The following is a 20,843-nucleotide window of genomic DNA, read 5'->3' as shown; positions in this document are numbered from 1 at the left end:
CCATGTTGTGTGTTAAATTTGTTAAAATGTGTTAAGAGATGGATTAATGCGTGCTCTTCCAGTCTGCTTTTGGGTCCTACAAACTCTGTCGCCTTCTGTATTCCCTCTGTGTTTATAATAGAGGAAACATTTAGAACGAAAAAAATTATTCCATGATTATTAAAAGCAAGGAAAGAGCTCACCTTTGTTTGTTGTGGATCTCAATAGCACAACCTTCAGTTGCTGTTAGATTTGCTTATACTCTCTTGTATTTCTGGAAGTCATGAAGGAAATACTTTGTTTAATGGTTTTGAACATAATTGCCTTAATATTGTTTGAAGTGATGTTGATCTTAACAGGATGCCTTCACTTGCAATGTGCAAGTATCGTAAGTGATGACGTACTCCCAGACTTACTAGTCTGTAATTTAAAACAAATGCACCTAGGTGTCTCTGAGAACTTTCCAGACCATCAGTATTCTTGCATCTTGTTTTGCCCTTCCATTGTATTTCTTCTCTTTTCTCAGATTCCTAAATACCTAGATCTTAATCCTTTTTTTAGTGGGCTATCTCACTAGCAGGTGAACAACTCAAAAAAATTTGCTCTGTAGTACAACAGTTGGAATGTTCTTGCTCTTTCTGGCTGTTTCCTTGAGTTTTAATCTTTTCGATGATTAAAACTCAACAGATTTTGTTATCTGTTAATGCAGGTATCCTAGTTGGCAATGAGCAAAAACTTTCTAAACGTTGTGCCCCACCGCATGTATTGTAAAAATTAGTTTTACTGAAGCTTCCCCCCCCCCCCCCGTTTTTAGGATAGTTAGCCATCGACTGGAGCAGTGTTGATGTCTGCCTCTAAGAAGAGCATTATGTTTCAGTGCTTATGCCAGAATGGTTAAGCCTGTTGATGGGCTTAATGCATAAATGCGAAGGGCATTCCTGAAACAAAGCAGGAGATGAATCCCTCCAAACCAGTGACTTTTTTTTTTTTTTGCCCAAGATGAAACTGCCATTATCCTTCAGCATTAAGAGAACCACATAATTTAGGCCAGTGTGATAATGTTATCAAGCTATCTTCCTCCTTTAGAATAAATCTGAAATGTGAATAGTATTCTTCCTTCAGCTGGGGTTTTGCCAGGAGATGGCTGACCAGCACTCCTTGCTTGCAGTATATTAATTAAATCCTGTAAAGCTTATTGCCTTACATTTGCAGCATTTGGAAGACGGGCAGATTAAATCTTGCTTTAAGCAACAACAGGCAAAACCCCAATATATTGCTTGTAATCTGGAGTGAAAAGAAAAATAATTTGCTTCAGAGCTGTTCTGCAGCAGCCCTTTTCTTTCCTTATGTGTTACTGAAGAGTTCAGGAACTTTAGTTGCCCCGTTAGAAACATGGACAAATTTGTGTCCGTGAGTGGTGGGTGATTGCAGCAGACGGGGAGCAGCTTTCACTGCTGTGGGGTGACCCTCGCTTTCCTGCTTTCATCCTCACTGGCATCAGTGTTACTGTTCTGATTTGTGTCTTCCAGTGGGAAATTTCCCTTTTTGTAGAGAAAATGTTTCTAGAACAGTGCAGCACTGATGGTGAAGATTCCCAACCAATTTGTTTACCTAGTGTTGAAGATAAAGTAAAACTGGCCTGAATGCCTGATAGATGCTTGTGTATGTGCCTCAGTTGGGTTTGTTTATGTACTGAATTCATACTGGCGTGGAAGGGACAAAATGGACTTGTTTTTTTCCTCTTTCTCTCGAGTGCCAGCTGCAGTGATGCCAGTCTGGGTTGTGCTGGGCAACATAAGCTGTTTTGAAAGAGAATGCAATTTGTGCTGCCTGGGTTTGTCAATAAGCTGTGTTTATTTGCACCTTCCTGGTTGTTAGTATTACGCACTTAGCAGCAAATGGAGTAACTGTATTATCTATTGGTTCCTGTTGACCGTGGTCTAAGGTAGTTGTTTTCTTCACTCGGGTTTCCATTTGGTCCAATTTCAGTGCGATGTGAGTAGCTGTAACGCTGCTGGAGCTTTTAGCAGGGTTGATTGCTTCACTTGCAGAAAACCTGAAGGGATTGGAGGTTTTACAGTGCCAAATAGTGTCCCCGAGTCCTCTAGTCGCTCTAAATAAAATGGATTTAGCACACGTGTTGTTATATATCACAGCTGGGAAGCCTGGAAGCTGTTTTGAGGTAACTTCTAGGGTAAAAAACGAATGATAAATGGCCAAAAGAGGTGGTCGTGGTGGGGTCATCAAACTCCAGTGTATCTGACTGAAATATGCTTTGGGTTGTTTTCATCATCATTTTTAATAGGCTGCTGTGTTCTTTTCAGCTGGGAAGGAGAGCTACAGTTATGTTGCACTGAGGCATTTGTGTGTCTGAGGGATTACAAACCATGCCATGGGCCTCTGGCTCCTCGGAGCTGGGCTGATGTGTGTGTGCTGGTCTGAAATGCTCTAGGTGCTAAAACTATTCTGAGGGGAAGGGAAAATACTGATGTTGAAGAAAAAAATTGTAAAACTAGAAGGCATCGAGTACCTCTCCACAACAATATGTTCTAGCAAAGTGTTCGTTTCATTGAATGATGAATGTTTCCTCTCTGTTTCATAGACCTTACCGCATGTGGTGGTATTTGAGAGTCTCCAGGTGCTGAGTGTTGCTGGGCTTTCTTCTCCTAACCTGTCTCCACTCCTTTCTTCCACTTCCTTTGCTCTAGAATCATCTACAGGTGCTTCGATCTCAGCAGTTGGATCCAACTGCTGCACAACTGTGGCTATACAGGCATCTAGCGTGGTATTGTTTTTCAACCATAAAATCCTGAGGAAGGGGATGCAAGAGTAGATTCCTTTATCAATCTTTCATATGATTAAAGATTGAGCAGTTAGTAGGCTGATGTCAGGTTGGGCAAATCCTTTGAGGTTATTTTGAGGTTCTGGATGCTTCATCACACCTATTCCTTCACTTAGGGGGGATATGGCATACAGCATCTGTGACAAACTGAAATACCAAGAAGCAAGAGACCAAAAAGCTTTGTGTGGAAGCTGATCAGATGTAGTTAAACATCAGCTGGATTTGTGTAGCAGGAAGAAAATAATTCACAGAACAACTTCAGAATAATTTCAAGATCCTTGGAAAGGTCTGCCAGATAAAAATGGGCTGGTAATGACTAGGATGTGAACATGGAAATACATGACTGGTGAAATGATCTCGAGTCAGATGTAGCTTGCAGGCTGTGGACTTAATGCCCTCCTCTTGCTTCTTGGTATAAATTTGTATAGACCTATCCAAATATTTTACTGGTGGGCATGATTATGTATACGTACTAGAGGTTTAAAGAGGAAGGAGATGATCACTTTCAAGTTCTGGTATCAGGGCTGGGTTGAACTGAACCTTTAAATGAGATCTGGCAGTTTAATTTCAAAACCTGCCAAACTTTATGCCTTAACCACTAGAAAGAAAGCTGTTCAACGTGGTAGCGGTTTTTCCCTTCAGGATTTTCACTGAGCATGAGATACCAGGGTTTTTGAGTGCAGGGGGTAGAGAGAAAAGACGAAAAATACACCATTGTTAATATGTTGCTAATACCTGTTTTTGCACCACTATAAAGATTTTATACAGCTGCTCTAAAAGTGGCCTCTTCAGTTATTTGGAGATGACTTGAACCCATATTTCTGTGATCGGAACACGTTACTGCATGTGTTTAATATGTGTATTTCCTTATTGTAGCCTTTATTCTGTAGTTACTTGATTCCAGCCCTGGCCATGAATCACTGGAACTGGATTTTCTGAGTAACGTCTCTCCAGTCGCTCTATTCTCACAGTATACTAGGCAAAAGAAATCAGGTCTTGTATAGGCTGCTTGAGCATTTGAAGTCAGCTGTTTGAAAGACTGTACCAAAGTTTAGACCATTAAAATGCGATATTTTAAAAATTCTGTCATGTAAAGGGATTAACATTCCAAAAATGACCGTTTTTTCTGTCTTTGTGGATAAATTTATGCAGCTAATTTTTTCAGTAGTTGGCTAGGAGTTCCTCCTGGTTTCTGCTCAAAACTAGGCTTTTTTTCCCCTTTTCTTTCTGAAACATTATTTTATGTGAAGGATGCTCTAAAAAAGCAGAAACAGTATAAAAAAGGAAGGATCGAATATCATTTTACAAGGAGGGAAAGAATCTTAAAAAAAAATATTTATCCCACACTTGGCAACCTTTTGCTCGCCCGCATGTGACTGGCACGGTGCCATCCTTGGCAGAGGCCGGTGCCTCAGCTTGCCAGAAGTCTTCCTCTTCTGGCTGCGTTTTCACTCCCTGTGACTGATTGTTTATTCACCTGATTTTTCTGTTTTAGCATTGCTGAAGTCTTGGCGTCTTGGAGATGATAAGAACACTTTGTCTACCCAAACTGTACAATAGCCATGACGTCAATGCAGAGTGTTTGCAGCAAGCTTCAGCTTTGTGCGCACTTCAAATAGCAGGAGGTATTAGATGTCAGACAAACTTACTACCACCTCCTTAGCATGAGGCTGTCCAAAAAGGAACTGCCGTAAATACAGACAGATGATTTGTTTCTTGCTTTTTTTGGAGAGTTGTCTTTGAGGATTTCCCAACCTTGCTTTGCGTTTGCAATTTTGGTTTAGCATCTTGGGGATTTTAATTTGAGAATAATGAGTCTCTGAGTCAGATTCTCTTGGAGCTCCTTTTGTTTGTAAGATCTTTGCATTTAGTTTTAAAGTATTTCCTTTCTGTATGTGAGGTCTGAATCTGATTTGCTCAGTAAGTGGGCATCTTGAAATGAAATATTTTGACTTTTTTGCGAGTGATCACAGTATCTTGAAAGTCTTTGGAAAATCTCCTGAATTTTGGTGACAAGGAGAACTTCTCATTTGAAGAAATCAGAGAGAAGGTGACATGGATGGTCAAAGAAACTACTGTTGTTGGGTTTGCTCCAGTAAATTTGATTTGTGGCTACTGGTACTCTTGTAATGTCCTTCTCTCAAGACCTAATGATTATTCAGTACTTTCACTCCCTAAATGTGAATAGACACTCTGGTCTAGTCAAGTCTCCATGATCTCTTTAATAAAGTTGTGAAGCTGCCTAAGGGTCTGCCCTTCTCCAGGTCTTGCTTTGACTTCCTTCTTCCATGGCTGCCCTCCAAGGTCTCTGAAATTTTCTGTTATCTTGGTAGCTCCATGTGATGACAATTAAGCATTTTTTGCCCTTGTGCTCATCAGCAAGGATTTGTTTGGTGGTTTGGATTTTTTTGTATATGGTTATCAGCCTTCATGATCCAAGGCACTGTTGTACCTGGCTAATAAGTTCTGTCTCCAAATGTCAGCCCACTGTTTGCTTGTATTTGTCTCTCATGTTCTTGCGGACTAAAGTCAACAAGTTACTGAGTATATTTCAGGGTGGGTTTTTTTTGGCAAAAGTATTTTGGAACCTGCATTTTAAATGTTTTGGTACAAATCTAGCAGCCCAAATAGCACAGTTTGGGAGGGCAGGGGGGGAGGATAGATGGGGCTGGGAGGGCAGGGGGGGGAAGATAGATGGGGCTGGATTGTAAGGCCAGCCAGTGGTGCTTAGTAAGATTTTTGTAATGGGTATATCTGAGGGAACTGGCATGTAAGGCAGATAAGACTTTTTGTTGTTCATAACATATCCTACATACACACAAAAGTTCTTGTTCTGCCTCTTGAAAGAAACAGGATACCCGTATTGTCTCCAGGCTGAAAACTATGCCAACGTTAGCAAGAACAAGCAAAAAATAGGACTGAGAGAAAAGCAAGATTGCTGAGCTTTTAAAAAATTATCTTTAAAAAGTTTTCAAGACTTCTTGTTAAAATGGTTGTGATTAAAATACTACTATAGTTTTGAAAACCTGTTTCACTGATTGCCTTTTTCATGTGAACTTGTATATCCTTCTGTGCTTCGATTTATATTTCTGTAGACAAGAGTCAGCAGATTTACCAGGAGATGCAGGGAATCCTAGTTATATAGCAGACTGTTCATGAATGGCAGGAGCATTAAGGGAATATAAGTGTCTTTCCCAAGAATGAAATAAACTCGATCTTTTTCTACTATGTTTATCTGAATACGTAATGTAGCAGCATTTGTTTTTTAGCAAATTGTCTAGATGAAAACAAAAAAATCACATAGTTAATACATCTAGTAATTAACTTTGTGGAGGCATGGGGGGAGTGTGTGTTTGTTTTTTCTTAGTAGGGCTTTGAACTGGAAATGTAGCTACTACACGAAATCTGAGTTCTGGCACCCACTCAGAACAGCAGTCCATCTGCTAGCAAGGCACACTGATTTTTTTAATTTTTTTTTTTTAATCCCTTAGTAGTCACAAATGCAAGTAGTACTGTATGCCTTAAGGTGAGGGGCAATTTTGTGGTGCCTTACTAAGGTGGCATCTGGGCAGACTTTACTTCGTTTACACTGGTGCAGGTTACTGTCAAAAAAAGAATATACACCTGCATACTTATTTTTGTGTAAGGGTTTGGTGTGTATGGTTTTCTCCTTTTCAAGAAAAAAATCTGGTATCTTTCAGCAATGCATTATTTAGCAGTGATTTCCTCTGCATTCCTGCTCTGAATAGTCTTACAAGTAGCTGGCTCTGCAAAAATTTTCTTAATTTGGCCTGCATGTGATATTTGTGCTACCTGGGCAGGCATTGGCCATCCCCATGCTCCTACCTCCTTGTTCTCATAGTCTTCCCCCTCCACCCCCCTTCTACTTTTCTGCCTGTTTTCACTCTGAAAAAAATGAGTAGACAGGTATGGAGCAGTGCTGTTGGGTTTTAACAGCAGTATGTGCAAGGAAAGGGTTGCAGGGTTGAGTAATGTTTCTGTTCTGATTAGAGAAGACAGATGAGCTCTTGGGCAACCTCAATACTACCTTCTCATGCAGTAGACCTGCTGCATTCAATTCAGTGTATCCAAGCTGTCTTTAATGCAAGCTTGTTGTGTTAGGTGTACGTTGCTACATATGTGCAAGTAATAGCACTGTCAGATATTGTAAGCAGGTCTGCTGATGATACTTAATAGCTACCTGCTAATATAGGGGAGATACTGTTAAGGCTGTCAGGTTATGTGGGGAGTACCTGCAGGTTGAATTTCCTCCACAAAACCTTTCTTAGCCTTAATTGTATAAGGAGAACCCAACTTGGTACCCGGATGCTTAGACTTGCAAAGTTGGCAGTTAGGGCTTAAAATAAAAACTGAATAAAATTAAGCAAGATCAATATAGAACCATTTTGATAAGAAATGCAAAATTATCTGGTGGCAGTTTTACAAGTCCTTTTCAAGGTGAACGCTACCTTAAAGCTGGCAGAAAATGGCTTCTTATAATCAAAACTTGACATAGGATGTCTAGATCCTGATGCAGAGCTGTGAACAGTTTTTCTTCTTTTTCTTTTTTTTTTTTTTTTTAATTATTGTCTTGTGTCATAATTGTGGTGCTCTGCTCAATAGCACTGTAAAAACATACTGGAAAGCCTAGATCTCATTATGGGAGGAGGGAAGGGATCAACATTTTAGGGTGTTTAGTCCTGCATTAAAACAACACTGTAGTTGCAAACTGAAAGAGAAATTGCAATGCAGAACTTCTGTGGAACTGTTACGGTTCCTTAAAACATTGTCTTTCTCTGCAGGCTGGGCTCTGCTGCTTCCGTGTTCATTTTGGGATATTACGTTCTTTGCTGGTTATATGCTTTTTGCTCAAATCATTCAGTTTAAATGTCTTGTGGTGCTTTGCTTGGATCTTGTTGTAGTTGTACTACTGAAATTTTGTTTTATGCTGTTATTATTGGTACTGTGTTTTAGCTAAGTTAGAAAGTAGAAAACAGTTGCTTAATGCAAACCAGATTTCCTATCTGTGTTTGTTTACAGAGCCTCTGGCACACAGCTCGCGTGGCTAAAAGGCCATACAATGCTGTAATCAAAATGTTGTTGTTACATAAATATAATGCTGCCACTTCTTTTGATGTAACAGTGGTGAGCTTGTCTGCTGACGATTCTGCTCTTTGTTCGTGTCTTCCAAGCTGAAATGCTTTCACATAAAATGAATGTCTCCATAAATTTGCACCCCATTTTTTTCTCCCTTTCATATTTTGTTCTCTGAACCCAGAATTTGGGGATAAGGCAGAATTCTGTTATGCTCTTCAGGGGAAAATAGTAGCTCCATGATTCCACAGTAGTTGATATGTACCATCTGTACTTTATTAAACCTCATTTTGCATACATAAGCAACATTGGGAAGCAACATTGGGATGCTACACTGGGGTCAACCTAACCATGTGTGCTACAGTATAGCAGTGCTTTATTGTACAAGTGTAATTAAGTTGTTTAAAGGAAGCTTGTTTTCTTGCCAGTAAAAGACCAATTTGAAGTACAAATAAGAAAGACAAGAAATGCTTAGAAAGACAATAAGCACTCCAAAAAAAAAAAAAAAAAATTAACCGTAATACTAGGGCTGTGGAATAGGTTCCAGTACTTGGCTGTTTCCATTATCCTTATGTTGAGCTTGCTTTCAGCAGTTTTCCTTATTATTTAATTGGCTCATGTTATAAATTTGATCTGAGAAAAAGATATTTTCAGGCAACTAAAACTGAGAAAAACAGAATTTAATTTGTCAGTTTTACAGGAGTTGGTTCTTTTGCAGAGATATTTTAGAGCCCAGGGAATGAAAGCTTAGAGTTGTATGGATTGGGGTTTTTCCTTTAATGCTGTTCACTTTATTTAATAGCTCTTGTTCATGCTACCTTGCTTTCTGTCTTGCAGTGTGCCCCAGCTCATGCGGCAAGCGAGCCTGTACAGACCAAAATGAGTGTTGCCATCCCGAATGCTTGGGGAGCTGCACGGCGCCTGACAACAACACCGCTTGCGTGGCCTGCCGCAATTACTACTACGAAGGAGTCTGCATGCCTACCTGCCCTCCCAACACCTACAAGTTCGAGGGCTGGCGCTGCGTGACTAAAGAATTTTGCTCCAAAGTCCCTGCCACCGAAACAAGTGAATATGAGAGGTTTGTGATTCACAACGACGAGTGCATGGCAGAATGCCCCTCTGGATTCATACGCAACGGCAGCCAAAGGTAACGCATGCAGCTTCTGGAAGGCCTGTCGGAGTTGTCGTGTTCGAGTTTTTCCACCCCCTATTCTGTGGCAGCTTGTGATGCAAATTACATTAGGTAGAACATACATTGGGGAATTGCATGACTTCCTGGTAAAGGCTTGCTTAGATGAATTTAACATTGAAAGGTCTGATTGCATGTGGTCCTGTGCATTGTCAGTTGCCACTGAGTCTTCTGAAGGACTTGAGGAGGTCAGTACAATGCAGAACTGGGTCTTCAAGTAGACAGTAACAAAATGAAAGTGAAAGCGCAGGAACACAAGGTTGGAGGTTGGCCGATGCCCATTATCACACAGAACAAAACTGTAGGAGTTATCTTGCTTCGCATATTATTTGCTTTATGTGTGCTTGCATTTTAGACACATGTATTCTTTAGTGCATTTAATTTTATTTCCCTTTTTTCACTGTTTTCAGAAGATAACAATGGTGTTTTAGAAGGGAGCAATCATGTAGATGGTGACAAAAATAATGCAGCAGCTGACGATTTTATACAGAATAATTTCTTGCAAGAATATCACTCACCTCTTATTTAATTCTAACAGTTGGAGTGATGCGTGCTTATGATTTTCTTACTTTGCCAGTGGTTTAAGTGAACAGCCTTAGTTGCCTACTGACCCTTGGAAGTCATAGATGTTGAGTAAAGGACAGTCAGTGTGCTAAAATTCATAGTGCCTCAGTACTGTGCTAAAAAGATGTCTTTGTAGGCTGTTCTAAGATGTTGGGTTTTTTGGAAAGGTGGTTGTGATGATACCTGCACCAGTTGTGTGTCTGTGCATGCATGTCATCCATCCGTTCAATCAAATAGTAAGGCAGTCTCTGGTTGACGCTTGGGTGTAAGCAACTTAACACTGCCTTTGCTTGAATCCAGATATTTACCTGAGAAATGTTTCTTTTGTTATCTACTTGAGCTTGTAGTACCAGCTGTTTTGAACGGCTTACACTGAAGTGCATGGCCATCCTATCTTATCTCAGTGTTGTGCTCTGCTGCAAAGATTGAAGGGAGCTGTAACTCAAGGCTAGTAAATGTTTTGTTCCCCAGAGGTGGTGTTAACAAATAGTTGCAAATGGAAAGCATTTCCAGCATTCTTTGTACATTTAGTTGAATGCCTCTTGCTTGTGTCTGCAGCTTTTAGTGGTTTGTGGCATGTTATAGTGCAGGATTTTGAAATAGGAGCTTACTACTAAGAAGCTTCTTTTATTGTTTATGCATGAAAAACTGTTGTTATCAATTTACATGTTTCTTTAAGCCTCAGAAGAAAATGGGTTCAGTTTCTTTTAGAAAGAATAAATAGTAAGTCCATGTTCATCAGTGTTGTTGTCAGGAGCCTTTGTCTTTGGAGCTGGGTTTGTTTTTTTGTTTTTCATTTTTCCCCTCTAAAGTGATAAGGTGGAGTAAGTAATAATGAAATACGAAGGCAAGTGCTAGAATAAATTGAAAAATAAAAATGACCTTGAATTAGGAAAGACATGTACTAGGAGGAGTGATCAGAGGGCATGTTTTGTGCACACATGAAGTGTTCAATTTTGAGATGAGTATGCAGACAGTATAACATGGAGCCTTTAAAAAGCTGCTGTAGCCAAAGGCTAGGCTGGCCTGAGTTCTTGTTTCTTGAGTTTGGCCACTAAAAAATGCTTATGAATGCTTGTGAGTATAAGAAGCAGGAGAAGTGAGCCTGTGCTTCAGTGTTTCCTCCCAGCTTCTGGCAATCCGATTTCTCTGAGTTTGGGGCTGTGTCTGTCTTGGTGTTTTATAGTCACTGGTGGACCTGTTCTCTTTCCATCTGTGTAATCCATTTTGAACCTGCTTAGACTTCTGACCTGTCTCTCCCAATGCCTGTTGCAAATTAGTTTTGCCTTGCATCAAGATGCATCCTTGTGTTTGTTTAAACTTTCTGCTTTTAATACCTCTTAAGCTATAAGAAATAGTGACTAATTCACTGCTCGCTTTCACCACGTCACTCATGACTGTATGCTCCCACAGTTGTCTTTCGCCAGTTAAAACAGCCAGGAGCATGGAATTCCCTAGTGCTGAGCTTCAAATGTTGGTTTAAGGGCATGGAGACAGTCAACTTTGTAAGAACTTGAACAATGTTTTCCCATCTCCAGTTCCTGGCTGGCCTATTTTTGGAGGTTGGGCCTGGATTAGCACGAAACTTCACAGCACTCTGAGGCTGTCTGCGTACATGAGAAGGGTGGTCTTTCTGGGTATAATTTAGAGTAAATGCACAAATGCAAGGGCACTGGGTTTTACCTGAAGTGCCTTCGACTTCGGAAGGAACACAAAGCCTTTCAGAAGCTGGCAGACAGTGGGTATGGGTCCATTCATTCACTCCCGTGTTGCTGTAAATGGGAGGTACAATGCTCTAGCCTCTCTGGAGTCCAGCAGGCAAGTGTGCTAAGTTATCTGCAGCCCTCTGCAAAAGTATGGTAATTTTCATTCTACCTTGAATGATTTGTCTAAGCTTTAGAGAGAAATGTCTTTCAAAATTTAACTCAAAGCAGTCTGTAGACTCAGACTTGCGTATCATTGCTTATTTTCAGTCTCCTTTTCTTTCCTAACAGCATGTTCTGCAGTCCTTGTGAGGGGCCTTGCCCCAAAATTTGTGAGGACGGGAAAACGAAGACCATTGACTCTGTCACATCAGCACAAATGTTGCAGGGATGCACAATTCTCAAAGGAAATCTGCTGATTAACATCCGTCGTGGAAGTAAGTGATTGCCCTCTCTTTATGAACCTCTGATAAGGCTGCTTTTAATATTTTTCCTTTTGTCTGTCAGCATAATGATAAGAACATTAAAAACTCAGCAAACTGTTTGGTTTCCAGTCCCATAGCAGTGCTCCTGTTTGATTTGGCCCACTGTAGCCCCATTCTCCAACATGCGGATGGAATAGGTATTCAGCTACCAAGTTATAAGGCAGTGAAAGCTGGTTTTTTTTGTTAGCTTTTTTGACAGGACAGGGAGCCAGGATTAGGCGGTGAGATGAGCAGTAGTCCCAAAGGAATAATAAAGGCCCAAGAAGGTAGAAAAGCCGAAAATCCTTGCATCTGTGTAGGTAAATAACTTGTCTGCAAGTAAGGCATGGCACTGTAGGACTGCATAGCCTCACATTTTAAGGCAAGGTGTGGTGTCTTGCTAAAACATGGAATCCGGAGTGCTGAGAGCTCATATGAAGCCTAGCACTGTGCCTCTGGATGGTCATCATTAGTGAGCTGGCCACCTTTGTCGCATGTCTTGAACAAGCTCTGGATTAAATTTGTCAGAGCAGTGATTCATCAGCCAGGGAAGTGTTGACAGCTGATGAGCTCTTAAAAGCAGAGTAAAAATCACTGTTAGTTTTTATTGGAAATGTATCTCCCTATGGAAGGTCCCTTTTGGTTTCATGAATAAGGTTGAAAGATTGAGATATATTTGATTCCCTTCCTCCTGCTGAATGAAAACTTCAGTGTTTAGAAACAGCAGCATGTGGATTATTTCATTCATGGTCCCACTGCTACAGGTACAGTTTTCCCTTACAGGAGATCTTCCAGTTATGCCAGGCAAGTGTGGGGTTTTTTATTTTTTAAGTATTATCTTAGAGTGCTGAAGAGCATCTGCTTCCTCGCAGCTTATTTGGTAGGGGGACCAAACATTGGTATTTGGTAATTGGGCTTTCCAGCCATCTCTTAGGACTTCGGTTTGTTTATGGCAGCAAACACACCCCATAGCAGCTTCTCCCATCCTGAGTGCTTAAAAACTTCTCCTCGCAACTGCAGTGTAACTTCACAGGATAATGACACCAGGCAACGGGCATGGGCTAGGGATTGCTGGAGGTAAGGACTTTAAAGCTTGAGCCTTGCGAAGGATGGGGTGTTGCAGACCTATGCAGAGACAGTATAGTTCCTAGCAAGGGGGCAGTACTGAAGAGTAGAGCTTGCTCTGCGGTCATTTTAATAATTTATTACAGAAAATCACCTTTAGCGAACTGTATGGAACGTGGTCCACGGCCTGAGGACATCCTTATGGTTTTACCTTTTGCTGTTTCATCAAGAGTTCTCAGTTTTGTAGCCAAAGCTTTTTACATCACTGAAAGCAATGCTTTGTGCCCCAGAGAAGACCAATAGCATACCTCCACCTCTTCATCTTCAGTCTTGTTCTCTGTATTCCAATGGCACTTTCTGTCTGAGCTTTGCCCTGTAGCCGAAGAGCAGTTCCAGTCTCATGGATGTGTACATTTACACAAGGGTCTTTTCATGCCTGCCAGAATGCTGGCTCAACATTTGGTGCTGGCTTCACAGTGCAATGTCCATGGAAAAAGCAGGTATAGCAGTGTGGAAAAGCAAGACTGGTTTTCCACTGTTGCTCTGTGGCTTTATTTTGCCCTTCAACCATCTGTCCGCACAGGCAACTGTTACTGGGGGAGGAATACCAGTGTGTCTCATTTTCAAAGGCAACAAATACAAACATTTTCTTTACTGAGCTAGTACTGCATTAAGCAGAATAGCAGTTAAAGCTATGAATTCTGCAATAATAAAATTACTCTTTTCTTACTGTAGATAACATCGCCTCAGAACTGGAGAATTTTATGGGTCTGATTGAGACAGTAACAGGGTATGTGAAGATTCGTCATTCCCATGCATTAGTCTCCCTGTCTTTCTTGAAGAACCTGCGGTATATTCTGGGAGAGGAACAGGTGGACGGGTAAGTGTGCAGATATTTGTAGATGCAATTTCACTTTAATAGAAAGCAGCAGAGAATAAGTCTCCTAATAAACATTCACGTACCATTTATAGAATCTTCTCTTCCACTACTATGCAGCGTCTTTCTCCTAATGAACACCATTGCACAGTCATTGCTCATTTGGATTACTGTCCAAATCAGCATATTAAATTGAGTGTATTAAAAGTATTTTTATGGTAACTTTGCTGTTGCTTTTCTCTTCAGGTTTTTCTAGGGGGATGATAAAGTGTCTTTGTTCTTTTTGCTCTATTTGAGAAAAGAGCGTCTTCAGAAACAATTGGATTTCCTTGCAATTTTTTATTGTTGGCTTTTAGCAGAGTTTTATGGAGAATGTCAGCTGAAAGGAAACCTGAACTTTACTAACCAGGGAGTGCAACTGGAAGTGACCCAACTCGTATGAAACAGATTGCAAGTTGCAACTGTTTGCAGCTCCTTGAAATGCTAATATTAAATGAATTATCTATCGGGCAGGAAAAAGGCTGGTCAGGAAAAGTAAAGTTGATCCCTTGAAATGTTTGCTGTGGGTTATATTGCTTCTATAATTACACAATGTGTGATGCTTTTTGCTGTATATAACTCCTGTTTTCCTATGATGGTAAGAGATAGTCGAGACAAAAGTTTTTATCTCCACAGAACTTGCAGTGCTGAGGTGTGGTGATGGTCCTTCAGCAAACTGCCTTGCTCTTTCTCTTCCTGAATCAAGTAGCCATCCCAAGTTTAAACCAGTGTTCTCTGGGAGAAATAAGTCTCCCTCAGTAATGACAGAACTATTAAATGAAGAATTTTGGGAAATCATGTAAGAAAAGGTGGTGGGAGGGTCATGGGAAAGGTTGCTTGTGTCTGATTTATCTGCCCGGACAGGATAAAGTTACAGCATGAGGGATTCTTCACAACCTCCCTCTTTCTCTCAGGCTAGTCTTTGGTCAGCCTTAAATTCTTAAAATTCCACCATCTGACAGAGCGAGTTAGAGGGCAGCTCTTCATCCTGCACTTGAAAAGCATGCTGTCTTTTTCAGTAAGAACACTGGCTCTACGGAAAAGCTTGTTTCTAATTGCAAATCCTAGAGGCTTGTCACTTTGCCGAGCACAAGGCTCATTCAGCCCACTTACGATGTGGTGTGCTCTCACAGATACTCCAATTATCGATATGTCTTTTCTTCTCTTCCCCTCTCTCCCTTGCTCTCTTTAAATATGAGTTTAGCTTTGTGTTTCAAGTAGTAATTATGTTTATGGTACCTTGTATGTCAGCAAGCAGAGCTGATATGAAGGGAAATGGCAGGTTTTTAAATCAGATTGCTAAATAAAGAAGTAAATAGGTGCAGCTTTGAAGAGGAAAACAGGGCCGAGTGGGGGATGTAAAATAGATCTGTAGTAAAAAGCTACTTGTGCTAAAATTCCCCCATGCGAGGAAGTTACTGCAGTTACATACTTTGGGTCAGGGCAGTCTCTTTGCTTGGAAAACACCTAGCATAATTTAAGGCATTACCACAGTCTAAATAACATTTCCAAAAATACTTAGATGGAAGTAGGCACCTGGCAAGGAAGGGCTGCGCTTGAACAATTACTTTGGCAGAGTTGTGAACAACAGGGAGTGGGGTCTTAACCTGGGAAATACTGGGCTGCTGGAACAATAGCTGTTTATGCCAGCATTGCCTTGGGGGGTGAGAAGGAGGTTAACTTAAGATCCATTATGGTAGTTGATTGTGGGGTCAGTCATGTAAGGAACACTGTCCCTTTTTTTATTGAACTGACTATCAAAACAGTACTTCAGTATTTCTTTCTTCCTTATTCAGTTGCTGGTGCCTGCTGTGGTTATCACAGAAAATGGAAAGTTCAGAGGGAATTTACTTTGTTTTCAGAGTATTCGTTGCCTCTTTTGAACACCATGCCTGTAGTGAACATGCTCCCATGGCAAGAAAAAAATTTCTCTTTGCAAATAAACTGAAATGGAGATGTGCTGGAGGGTTCTCGGTGTCTGTTGCAGGATTTTGATTCCTAGTCTGGCGTTCACTCTGCTGGGGCCCTCTGTCCTCTGCTGGGGTGCTGTGTGTTCATTGCTGTCATTGACTGCAGCTGCCGTGTTGATGGATGGCATGTGGGCAGCACTTCTCAAAGCATCTCCAGGTTGGGTACCTGGAAAATGAGCAATTTGTCATCTTCAGGAGCAAGCAAGGAGGTGGTGACTGAGGAAGAGTTCCTGTTGTGGCACTGACCGGCTGCTGACGTTGTGTTTCAACTGCTGCAGCAAACTGGGGACAGTCTCTATAAAAGCAAAACACCCGCCGCCCCGCATTTTCTACACCATTTTGAAGCAGAGGCATCAGTAGCTGTCAGGCTTGTTGGAAGGTGTGAGCAGGATCTCTAGCTGTTGTATGGCTTTTCACTGAAGACTTTACGGTTTGTTTTCCTGGGATCATTATTGTCAGATTATGGTGAATTCAGACAGTCGGCACGATAGCAGCAAGGCTTGTTCTAGCCACGGCATTTCAACAAAGCAGTCACCCTGTGTGTGATTTAGGAATGAATAATGCCCTCCGGGCTGGTGGTAAACACAGGTGGTGAGCATGTCTGCAGTGGCAGGCTGCCATGGCGGAATGCTCCTCGGCTTTGTTTTTGTTTAAGGGGAATCTGTAAAGACACTGTTTCTCAGCTGTCCATGTGTAAGTGAAGTTTCAAAAAGTGAGTTGGGGATTTTGTACACTGAAGTGTGAGGCTGGGTTTGTGTGGGGGTTTAAGCAGCTCATCAGTTTACTTTTTCGAACTGGACAAGAAAACACTGAACTTTAGTATTAGTAAGGTCCGTTACTTCCAAATCCATGGGTTAGTATAAAAGCCCCTAGTTTCCTACCCGTGAATTTGCATATGGAGATGCAATTCTTGGCCAAAATCAGCTGTTCCTAAGTTGCTTACAATTTATATCAGCAAGGTGTGTGTAGGTATCTATTAGAGACAGGTATTCTGTTAATAACCTCAGTGGTTCTGTTTGAAGTGCTGGTAGGCAAACACAAGCAAAAGAATATACCAGCATTATTAAAACATTAGCAATGTTTTGGAAATTTGGTAAAGCTCAGGCTTGTAGAGAAATGCTGAAGAACGAACCTATTGAAAGACAAACCATCAAACGGAGCATTTTGTTCAAGTATTGTCTTCCGTATTGTTCTCTGTTGTGGCGTTGTGCTATATATGTTTGACTCTGTTGTCAGGTCCTCATCAGGGATCAGGGTCACACTGTGATACAGGCGTAGAACATATACCATGTTAATAGACAGTTTCTAGCCAACATGTGGCATGTTTTGTGTATGTAAAGCAGTAAGGGTTTTCCTTTTCTCCTGTCTCTTACTGGTTGATGACCCAGCTCTCTGGTCTAGGGGGATTTTCTGTCTTTCTCGTCACTGTAGCACTGAGAGATGAACATCTATTCTGTATGTCCTGCAGGGTTGCTCGTCTTGTCCCAGGGTAGTCAGTCTGCCATAAACCTCTGCTGCCTGGTCATCTTCTGTAGCCAGCTCATCCACCACTCTCATTCACAGTCCTCTGCCAGTTCTCATTCCCCTTTTGGTGCAAGTCACTTGCCCTTAGGGATCATGCATTGCTCTCTTACTAACAGTGTACTTATCTGGTCGTTACCCCTTTCAGGAGCTTTTTGTGTCCTGTACTCTATGGAGGGGGATAAAGGGTGATTGAAAGCTTGTTGAAACGTTTTCATCAGCCACATCTCCTTTTGGTTTGGATTTCATGTTCTGCCTCATAGCTTTATGATGGGTGAATGTGCACAGATGTAGCATTGCATGCAGATACAGTGTGAAGCATGTTTTTAATGTATGCATTCAATAATTAAGTGGCTGTGGGTGCTCTGTAGTTGGGGATACACATCATGTTGTGGGAATTCTCTCCTGTGGGTGTGCATGGGTTATGCAGGTTACCTTGAGGCTTTTTGTGGCAAGCGTGGGACCAGATGTGCCGCCTCCTCCTGTTCAGAGGTTTAGCCTGTCCTTCAGGCCATAATCTCCAGTCATTCCCTTAGTTGCTGTCTCCAGGGTTTGACTGGCAGTGCTTTGTTTTCCTATAGTGAATCTTTTATTCTTTCCATGCTATCTTCCTTGGCATCCTGATTTTTTCCACAGCTGTTAGAGCTAAAGTCTGATATAATCTTTATTTATAACTTTATTTATAACCTAAGCCCTAAGTGCACTCTGGTTGCCCTCTGCTCCACCTTTTAAGCCACGCAGCACTGCACCTCTCCTGTGACTGAGACTGTATATAGCCCTCCAAATGTGGTTTCCCTGGCGCTTTGAACGGTGCTAGAATAACTTCCACTAGCTTATACTTTCAATGTATATATGAACCCTTAGGACCTGTTTGCCTTGCCTCAGATGGCTGCTCAAACTTGTGCAGATGGCTTTAATGTATGAGCCACAGTAACTCCCAACTCTGGCCCAGTCACTGTGCAGTTGTGTAAAGCACAGGTGTGTGCTCGATTTGCCTCATTTATTCACACTCTTGAAAGCCTAGCCACATTGCTTTAATACAAGAATTATCTCTAGTGTCTAAAGCATAATTGCCACAGTTGGGAGCAGGAGACAGGCTAGGCTGTTATTAAATATTTAAGATTATTTCTGTAGTTGTGGAGCCACACCTGTGTTTATTGTGTTCAATCTGAGTCCAGCTTTTTGGGTCTTTCCTGAAGAGCTTAGTTGCCATCACTTATTCACGCGGCTAATTATGGTGAAGTGTCACCTTTTCAGCAGTGCACAGGGAGCTGCAGGGATTTTAATCATCTGTAACAGAGTAATAGGTGTCTCAAATAAACACAGGTTTTGATGATGTCTGTCAAATCCCACATGCAGTTTAGCATCCTTGTTCTCTCCTGGCAAGATGCATTTAAAACACAAACATGTATGTGCTCCCTTGTCAACTGAGCATATTCTTCTCAGCATCTGTCTGAAGTAGTACCAGGTATATAGACTTCATTAGCAGTCAGGTCCTGGATAATTAGGGGATAGTTGGAAATAGGAGAAACCACTTATCTTTCACATTGTTCTGAAGATAGACTCAGCATTTTGGTATGTTATAAGAAACCCCAACTGTGGTCTGCACGGATTGCAACCAGAATGCACAGTTTTCACTTCAGGTTGGGTGAGGGAGGAATTAATGCTACATTTTTAAATGAAGTAGTTGAAGGAAAACCATAAATGAGTAGTATGTCAGCTTCTTACGAGTCCCGTGGTTTGTCTGCCATGTTACCCTGCAGAAATGCTGACTGTAGTTAAAAGGATGCGTAGAAAGGCTAGTTTAACTACGTTGATGTGGGCTGACCAATGCAAAATGGCTTGCAGAAGTTGCAAGGCTTCATTGTGTTAATAATGGATTTTATGTTGATGTAGTTAACATTGGTGGGACTTTCCACAGAAGAGTATAATAAATCCTGCCATGATGGGTTGGTTTGATTTAGGTTCATCAGCTACACAGATCTTTAACTCATTTCCCAATTGTGCTTTCCTGTCTCCATTCTTGCACCATCCCAAAATGCAAGTGTCTTTGCAGGTGTTGTCTTGCTGCCGATGTTGAGGCTATAATCTTGCTTTTGCTGCACCTGTTGTTTTGGGTTGGTTTTTTGTTTTTGTTTTTTTTTACAATTCAGTACAATCGAGTGGTACCAGGAATATCATCTTAATATATAATAGGATTTACACACACAATTTTGCATTTAGTATCTGTGGAAATAAAGGATGTTCATGTTATTCCACTGCTGTGCTTAGGGAATGGGCTCAGCACATGCTGCTGCCTGTGTTGTTAGTTCTGTACTTTGAAGTGTGGATCCTGTGCTGTGCAGTCAGTGCAACTGTTTACTGTCAGGTTCTGATGTATAGGCGCAAGTGTACTTGGCACAACGTAGGAAATCTTTATTGGGCCAAGAGGTAAACTAAGACAGAGAGGCAAGGAAACCTCACTGTGCAAACTCTTACAGTTGTTTTTGTAAACATAAGCAAGACAGCTGTGGTCATTATTGTATTTTATTGTCACAACTGCCCCATGCTTTTCCTCCCGTAAGGTATGTAAGGTTATTGCTTCCCATTTGCCACAAAATGGAAAATCCAGTGTAGAGACCTGCTGTTCAGAGGACATAAATTTATATTACTCATAGCAGCTTCTATACAATTGTTAAAACACATGTTAGAGCGGGCTTTACATGGTGTGGTGTCAGCTGTGGAGTCCTGTGGTACAGTCATTTCCCTGCCCTCTGACCAAAGTGAGCATTCAGGGAAAACTTGCTCCATGGGAGAGAAGAAAATCCTTTACTCTGCTGAACACCAATTTAAAGTAGTAAGAGGAAATACAGTATTTTAAAGTTTGCTTATATGAAGGTATTCTTGGTTGGAATTGGCTATGAATGAAACCTAATATTTTTCCTTCAAAAATTTCTTTCTAGGAATTATTCCTTCTATGTGCTTGACAACCACAATCTTCAGCAGCTGTGGGACTGGAACCATCATAACTTGACGATCAAGGAGGGGAAAATGTACTTTGCATTTAATCCTAAACTCTGTGTTTCTGAAATTTACCGTATGGAGGAAGTTTCGGGAACCAAGGGACGACAGAGCAAAGGAGATATAAATCCAAGGAACAATGGGGAGAGAGCCTCTTGTAAGTAAACAAACAAACAAAAAAAATCTTGAGGCAAACTGCATAGGAGGGTGTCACCAAAAAAACCAAACCAACACACTGCCACGTTGCTGACCATTACAATATTTAGAGTTTAGAAATTACAGTAGGCTTTCATTCATTCTACTTGTTCAATTTTTAAAATGTAGCCGTGAAAGTATGTTCGCATGCATGGAAAATTATGTGGTTACATAGTCACTTTCTCATCTGTAAAAACCATGACGAAGACGACTGCTTTCCAAATACCCTTTTTTGTGACAGTAGCATCGTATAACAATAGGAACATACCTGGGAAATGGGAAATAAAATCTAGTGTTTTGGTACATCCAACGAGGAGCAGTTTCTCTGTTTCCTTTGC

The 20,843-nt window shown here is 41.1% G+C and overlaps 1 protein-coding gene across 2 annotated transcripts in view; it reads left to right on the top strand.

Moving 5' to 3' along the window:
* Nucleotides 1–20,843, top strand: part of IGF1R (insulin like growth factor 1 receptor) — a 198,232-nt gene that overhangs the window by 137,462 nt on the left and 39,927 nt on the right. For both annotated transcript variants that reach the window (XM_076347994.1, XM_076347993.1), the window contains exons 3-6: nt 8,753–9,065; nt 11,666–11,811; nt 13,639–13,783; nt 20,253–20,467. In XM_076347994.1, coding sequence (XP_076204109.1) covers nt 8,753–9,065; nt 11,666–11,811; nt 13,639–13,783; nt 20,253–20,467 — 819 coding nt within the window. The remainder of the gene's footprint in view (nt 1–8,752; nt 9,066–11,665; nt 11,812–13,638; nt 13,784–20,252; nt 20,468–20,843) is intronic.

The sequence above is a fragment of the Aptenodytes patagonicus genome, chromosome 10 (genome assembly GCF_965638725.1).
Source record: "Aptenodytes patagonicus chromosome 10, bAptPat1.pri.cur, whole genome shotgun sequence".
NCBI lineage: Eukaryota > Metazoa > Chordata > Aves > Sphenisciformes > Spheniscidae > Aptenodytes > Aptenodytes patagonicus.
This window is presented reverse-complemented; position numbering and strand designations above follow the sequence as displayed.